Source organism: Myotis brandtii, unplaced genomic scaffold (genome assembly GCF_000412655.1).
Source record: "Myotis brandtii unplaced genomic scaffold, ASM41265v1 scaffold212, whole genome shotgun sequence".
NCBI classification, from domain to species: Eukaryota; Metazoa; Chordata; class Mammalia; order Chiroptera; family Vespertilionidae; genus Myotis; species Myotis brandtii.
The window spans coordinates 1,285,717-1,293,745 of NW_005357931.1; the positions used below are offsets into that span (position 1 = coordinate 1,285,717).

At 44.2% G+C, this 8,029-nt stretch overlaps 1 protein-coding gene across 1 annotated transcript in view; it reads left to right on the forward strand.

The window, feature by feature from the left end:
• Positions 1-5,234: 5,234 nt before the first annotated feature.
• PSTPIP2 (proline-serine-threonine phosphatase interacting protein 2) overlaps positions 5,235-8,029 on the forward strand; it is a 32,737-nt gene continuing 29,942 nt past the window's right edge. The window contains exons 1-2 of the mRNA XM_014539281.1: positions 5,235-5,277; positions 5,367-5,487. Coding sequence (XP_014394767.1) covers positions 5,235-5,277; positions 5,367-5,487 — 164 coding nt within the window. The remainder of the gene's footprint in view (positions 5,278-5,366; positions 5,488-8,029) is intronic.

Below are 8,029 nucleotides of genomic sequence, written 5' to 3' on the forward strand. Positions count from 1 at the left end.
TTGCAGAACTCTGGGTTACAGGTTTGATCCCTGGCCCTAGTCGGGGCACATGTGGGAGGCAACCAATCAATGTGTCTCACATTTATGTCTCTCTCTCTCTCTTTCTCTCTCTCTCACCCCCTTTTCCTGACCCTCCCTCCCATCCACTCTCTGGAAAAATATCCTAATACCCTCTGGACACGATAAATACATTTTTAAAAAAGCAATTAAACAAGGTATTTCATGTAAAATACTTGATATGCTGTTTGGAATGCAGGAAGTATTCAGTGTATATTAGACCTAATTGCTAGTATCAATTAATAATAATTAGTTCATATTTGTGGATTAGGGGAGTTTGATCTATTTGGTTTTGTGTCTTTGGGTGAAAGAGGTAGGAAAGTGAATAAGAAAGAAAGATTAAGGTTAGGAGCATAGTGAGGTAAGTGAAGTCCTCAGTCTTTATCCCAAGTCTATTGTTGCCATACAGCATTTGATAAATAATAGATTTGGATAGTATTGTTGGTTGAGGTTTAAGCTCTTTCTTTGTGGGTGGAGGCAGTGATAAGGAGAACTTCTCTTCCTAGAGTCTTATTTTCTTCAGCTGTAAAACCTGGAAATCATTCCTGTCTGACTGTTTTTGGAACATGCTGTGGTCCTTTAATGCAACATGCCACACACTTATGCATCATATGCCCAGGGGTCAAACAAGTGCAGCCTTAGTATGAAATGCAAAGTCAGTGGCCTCCTCTCCACTCGTGGGGCTCTGTGCTTCCAAAAGGCATCAATGCCAATTTGCATTTTTAAACTCAGAATTGGGGGCTTTAAAATGAAATGCAAACCATGGAGTCTTCTCTGGCCTCCTCTCCCTTTGCCCTTTCCTAACAGTCATTCTCTCGGCTCCCTTCTGCTGTGTTCCGTGGTTGCATGTGCATGTACCCTGCTTTCTTCGTGTAGCCAGCTCCTCCTCTGGGCAGGAACCACGATTGCTCTTTGGTCTTTTGTAATTTCTGTGGCAGCATTTCTCAAATGGTGTTACAGTCACTTGGGGGGACTGTAAAAAAAATGGCTATTTCCCCTCCCCAGGTTCAGAATCAGCAGGTCTGGGTGGGACGTAGAGGGTCTGCATGTTTACCAAGCTGATTCTGGTCCTTGGAGCCCACATCTGGAGAAATTGTGTGTAACAGACATAGTGATGGCATGGCCCTGAGAGGCGGCACAGAACCAGATGTGGGCATGCTCTGAGGCAGCACTTGCAGTTCTGATGGAGGCTTTGGAGGTTGTGGGCACTCTTTCCTTCCCCTTTGCTTCTGCACCTTCTGCCCGGAGGCCCGTGGAAAAGGAGCCCGGAAACAAGTGTTCAGAGGCCTCTGCAGCAGGGGGCTCAGGCTTTAAGGCTGGCCATGAAGGAGGGGTTCATGGGATTTGACTGCGTGAGTGAAACCAGCCTTGAGCATTAGAGCTGACGGGCAGTCCACTTAGACTTCCTCCTTTTCTGAACCCACACCCCACCTGCTTTGGACTGCCCGCTGGCATGCTCACGACAAGTCTGTTTTTTATTATTCTTTGGCTCATACATCTGCTGGATGTGGCACAGATGTGCTCACTGCTGGATCTGCTGAATTTTTTGTCTTAAAAGAAAATACTTAAGTGGCATTTTGGTTAAAGTACAAATCCCTTGATTAAAACTTAAGTACTATTTACTTCTTTATAACTTGAGCGTTATTAAACCTTACGTTCTGGGTCTTAGGAGGTTTGCTGGGTGCTTGGATCTGCTCACCCCTTCTTGCTCATCTCCTGCCTCACCCAGGACTCCAAGACTAGGTCCATTTCTAAGGCTGAGCCTCTCTTATTCCTTCCAGTAACAGCCTCCCTACCATTATGCCTCTCCATCCTATCAGCTTCTTTTTTTCCTTTTAATTTTTGAGGTCTAATTTATGTAAGATGAAACACACAGATCAATGTGTTTTTAAAACTGCATATACGTGTACAGTCCACACCTCTATAGAAAGATCTTGATAGGAATGTGGGTCACATACATGTATCCATTTCCAATTCCAGGAATTTCCCAAATGACCCTTCCCAGTCCACCCTTCCTGACTCAGCCAATCAGTGTTCTTATTTGTTTTTCCATAGAAATAAACCCTACAACTGCTTGCCTGTCCTACAATTTCATATAAATGGGATCATACAGTAAATACTTTTTGTGTCTAGTATCTTTCACTAGCATAATGTTTTTGTGCTTCATTCATGTTATTTCATGTCAGTAGTTCTTTCCTTTTTATTGCTGAGTAGTATTCCATTGTATAAATAAACCACAAATTGTTTATCATTCGTAAATTGTTAGACATTTGGGTTGTTTCCAGTTTGGGGCTATTGTGAATGAAACTCCTCAGAACTTTCTTGTGAAAGACTTTTTTGTGGATGTATGTTTTCATTTCACTGGGTAAATGCTTATTGTTGGGTCCCCGCTGGAAGAAACCAGGCCAAGAGACGTTTTGAGAGCTTAAGAAATTTTATTACCTTCTCTCACCCCAGGGTGATACCAGTGTGTGGGTGTCAGCCCAAGGGGATGGCTAGGTTCTCTTATATAGGGTCAGGATGTGGGTGCAAGTTGGCCAAGGAGAGGGGAGGGCATGAGTCACTCAAGCGAGTCAGGGGAGGAGAGTGCACAGGTCAGTCGGGCGAAGAGGAGTTCATCTTATCTTGCTTCCACAGGGGCCGCCATCTGGCACTGCCATCTGCCCCGAGCTATGGGAAAAAGTTTATAACAATATATATTACATGCCCAAGCAGGAGAGATTAGGGGTAGTTCATCCTAATACTTATAAGCAGAATTTTGGGGCATAGGGATGTGTATGTTTAGCTTTTTGAGAAACCATCTTCCAAAATGATCATACCTTTTTTACACTTCCATCAGCAATGCATGAGAGTTATGATAATTCAATCTCCTTGCCTACGTTCAATACTGACTTTAATTTTAGCTGTCCTAGTAGGCATGAAGTAGATATCATTGTGACTTTACTTGAGTTTCCCTGTGATGTTGAACAACTTTTCATGAACTTTTTGGCCAAAGGAATATCTTATAGGAAGTATCTTTTTATGAAGTGTTTGTGAAGTTCAAGTATTATGCTCAGTTTTTATTGGGTTCCTTATATTATTATTATTATTTTGTTGGATTGTTTAAATATTCTGGATACAAGTCTTTTGACCGATATATGTATTGTGAATATTTTCTCCCACTTGGTGGCTTGCCATTTGATTTTCTTAATAATTTCTCTGATGAGCAGAGGTTTTTAATTTTGATGAAGTCCAATTTTTCAGTTTTTTTCTGTTGGAGTTCATAATTTTTGTGTCTTCTTTAAGAAATACTTCCAATTCTCAAAGGTATTTTCCTACTGGTTCTTCTGAAAACTTTATAATTTAGTTATATATATATTTTATATTTGAATCTATGATCCATCTCAAATTAATTTTATGTCAAGTTTGAGGAATGAGTAGAGGCTCTCTGCTCCCAGAGGTTTACACAGTTGTCCCAGGGCCATTTGCTGAAAAGACTAATTTCCTCACTGAATAGCTTTGGCACCTTTGTTGAAAGTCAATTGATAGGTGGGTTTCTTGATTCCATTCTGTTCCATTGATCTACTGGTCTATTCTCATATCACTACCAGGCTGTTTTGATTACTGTAATTTCATAGAACATTTTGAAGTCAGGTGGTTTGAATTAGAGCCAAATGAGATGACTAGGCATCAAACACTCGAGGCATTCAGAAGAAGGAGAGGAGACCATAGGGCAAATTAGTTGAGGATGACTTCAGAGAGGAAATGGGATTTGAACTAGCTCTGAAGCAGAGGTTGGGTTTAAGTCAGTGGTTCTCAACCTTCTGGCCCTTTAAATACAGTTCCTCATGTTGTGACCCAACCATAAAATTATTTTCGTTGCTACTTCATAACTGTAATGTTGCTACTGTTATGAATCGTAATGTAAATATCTGATATGCAGGATGGTCTTAGGCGACCCCTGCCAAAGGGGTCGAGACCAACAGGTTGAGAACCGCTGATTTAAGTGAAGAGGAGGAGACGCCATTGCCACTGTGGGGGAAAAGCATGTGCAAAAGTCCTGGGGTGGAAATGGACGCTGCCCATTTGGAAGACAGGAAAGAGACCAGTGTGGGGAAAACTGGGGAAGAGAAGTAAGATATAGTGCATAGAGGGCTCTGATTACCAAGCCGAGGGTACTGGGGTTATGGGTTTGGCACACTCACTTCTGATGGCAGATCTGTAATGCTATCTTGGTGCTCATGAAGTACTTTTTCCTACTTGGCCCGTGCTCTCTGAGTAACATAGGAAGGAGTTTCCAGGCTGTATCCTGCACAGTTTTGAAATTGGCCTTAGGCACTCTTGGTTTTCTGTTGGGGATTTCCTTTCTTGATTGCCTCTGTAGCCCAGTCAGTCCTCCAAAGCAGCAATTCTAGTTTTTTTTCAGGCTGGTGCCCAGAAGGCCTGGTAACTTGGTTTGTTTGTCGGAAACCCTGGTCTGGCTCCACCCTCCCTGTCCAGATCAGAGAGTCTACACACCCTTAATTTAAAACAAGGAAACCACCTTTTCCAAATGAGTAGCATGAAACAGAAAACCCTCTGTCTACAAAACCAACATTGATATTGAGTATTAGTACCTATTCATTCACTCAGGAGTCTTGGTTTTCATTGTTCTTGTCTAATGCATCTGGCTGGGAACACAATAGGTGGCTTCATCCTACAGAATTTTACTGTATTTAAGCTGGATTTGTGTGTGCATGTGTGTGTGTGTGTGTGTGTGTAGGAGTGGTTGAAGATGTCGAAGAAGCCACAGGCACTTGTAGTGGAGCTGGGACAGCAAGACTACTCACCAAACAGCGAACTCAGAAGCTGGGTGCTGCCCCCAAACTGGGACCATGGAGCATGCTGAATGCCGGCTTCCCTCCATGCTTCCCACTGAGAAGCCAGATCTTCTCTTTCATTCCTGGACCTGGCTCCTGGCTCAGGGCTGCTTGCCCTTTGCAGCAATACCCTTGACCCTCAGCAGGGCTCATTGGTTTTATGAGAAAAGATGTTAGGGTCAGGCTCTCCTGCTCCCAGTCCTGGCCTGATTTAGGACGCTGGTAGCAGCCCGGGGCTCCGCCAGTTCCCTCATCCATGTGCCTCGCAGTCCTCAGTCACTTCCTTCCTGTTTTGTGGCCCCTTCAGTTTCATAATTTTAAAAATTCTTCCACAGCTACATGCATTCTTACTTCTTCTATTTTAGTCACATATGTCTTGGAGGTAACGCGTTTCAGCAACTTCCCATTGTGGGCTTCCCCCATCTCTTCAGGCCTCGGGGCTTCCATCTGTGCTGTTCCTGGTCTGACAAGGGCTGTTTCTTTTTCACCAGAGTCCGGACATCCTCAGCACCATTGGCTACGACAGCATCATCCATCATCTGAACAACGGTCGCAAGAATTGCAAAGAGTTCGAAGACTTTTTAAAAGAAAGGTACACGCTGTTTCCTGTCTGAAGACAGAGGGAGGACAGGATGCTGCCACACAAACAAGGAACGATTCACTGCTTCATGGAACTTGCTCCTCTGGTGTGGGGTGCTTATGGGACCCGGGACTCGGTCTGCTGAGTCTGGGCCATAGGCTGATGTTGCTTCATGGTTGTGTTTCATGGTTCACAAGACCCATCTGCAGTAGGTTTTGGGATGCTCCCCAAGATGTAAATGATATCTTTGTCCTAAAGTTCTTAGAAACCAGTTGGAGAGATAAGACTTATGAATGAAACAGCAAACAAAACGTAATAAAACATTAAGTTGTATGATACCCATGACACTGAGAGACCTCACGGGAGAGGGGGATTGTGGAGGACTGGCCAAAAGAGGGGGGCATGGGAACTTCGTGGAGGAGGAGATCCTTGAGGTGGCCCTCCAAGGGTTTGGTGGATTTGATAGGTGGAGGGGTATCCAGATATATGTGGGGGAACAGCAAGCTTGGAGATGAGAATGAGCATGACCCATGTGGTGAGTGGGAGGGAAGGGAGGGGCAGAGCCTGATTCAGAGACCACTGTGGGTCAGGGAGCAGTGACAAAGATGTGGGACAGATCATGGCACTCTACCTGGCAGTATGGCTTGGGATACGAGCTTGCTTTATAGGAGTATCTTTCCTTTATTTTTTTTGTTAAATTTTTTTTTAATTTATTGATTTGAGAGTGACAGCAAGAGCGAGAGAAGAAATATTTCAGTTTGTTGTTCCATTGATTTATGCATTCATTGGTTGCTTCTTATATGTGCCTTGACTGGGGTCAAACCTGCAACCTTGGCGTATTGGGACGATGCTCTAACCAACTGAGTTACCTCCAGGGCTTCTTTTCTTTTTCTTAATGGGTATGATTTTTTTTTTAAAATTCTATACTTAATGAAGTGAGTTAGTTTTGTGGAACTTACTCATCTGGAATACTCCATTGTGATTCTGGATGGAGTGCTTTAGGGGGATTTTTGGCCTAAGTTCCAGGCCCCAAACCAATTAACAGTGAGTTAGAGAGTCATAACGTGGAGATAAGACATCAGAGAACATTAGGCATCATAGAGCACACACTGGTAGCCACACTCAGATGGTGAGGCCTCTCTCCTTGAATGGATTCAAAGGACCACTGCCCCCCTGTGCATCTCAGGAGGGGTGGACAGAGCGAGGTCTATCCACTGGGGGGTCCATAGAGCTGGTCACTGCCCCTCCTCCTTTGAGCGACCAGCCTCCTCTTCTACCCACCCTGGCTGACGATGGTGACACCAAGTTGCAGCCTTCCTTTTTCTGGACAGGCACTGGAGGTGGGCTTCCTCCTGTTTCCAACAGAGCTGACAAAGTAGCAAGCAATCAGGAGTCCCGTGACTATGCAGGAGATAGACTGCGGAACATCCCTTGCTTTTGTGTTCCTCTTCCAATCAAGGCTTTTATACATTTACACATTTTCTCCTGGAGATGAAACAGTTTTGTGACACATCCATGAAGGAGGTGTTGGCTAATAGCTGAAGCTTCCGCTGCCCAGTGGACCATCCAGTGGTGCCCTGACACAGTGGGGTGGTGGTGTAAATGAGGGGTGTCCGCAGTGACAAGAACGTAACCCTCAGTAAGGAATACATGTTACACTGCCACCCAGTACACACACACAGAAAACAAAAGTTTAAGAAAAGATCACTACCCTATGATTTTATTCAATTCTATTTCAGTGAGTACATTAAATAGAATTTTATGCTGGTCATAACCCATTGGATTGATTTATGGTTCCCTAGTGGGTCATGCCCCACAGTTTGAAAAACAGAAGTCCAAATGGAACGCAGAAGCTAAGCTCGCACTTTTAAAATGTTTCACAAAAACATATGGGCAAGTGGGAGAAATATATGCAAATTAAGCCTGGTGAAGTATTGATACTGTATTTCTAGTATATGGCCATTTTTCTCCAGGAGTTTCATAGTAAAAGACACCAGTCCCATGTGCTCTGATTTTGAGGAAGAATCTGCTGCCATCAGTTCAGAGTGTCAGATATATACGCATGCCCGAGTGTGGGGACTTGAGGCCCCTGAGCGAGTGGCCTGCCTGGCCTTTGGGCTTCCTTTGCTGGTGGTGTGCTTACCAGAAGGAGGCTGCTGTGACCAAGGAGAGAGCGTGGGCTCCCCCATTGCATCCTGTTCAGTGATAATTTATGTGAGGAAGTGCAGTCCTCTTCTGGTTTGGGGTGGGGGGGTCTAACATTTCCTCTTGCTCTGTTAGGTGTCGGGTGCTTATGGGACGTGGGACTCGGTCTGCTGAGTCTGGGCCAGAGGCTGATGTTGCTGAAACGTCTTCCGAGGCTCTTGAGCATTATTTTACTGAGCTGCTGTAAATTTCATGTGGAACCCTAGCATATTCGTATGGACTAGAGGCACCACACACACAGAGACAGGAGCAAAGATAGCAGCAATCTGTCATATATATATAACTTATTATTTTTAAGTGTATTTTTATTGATTTCAGAGAGGAAGGGAGAGGGAGGGAGGGAGGGAAG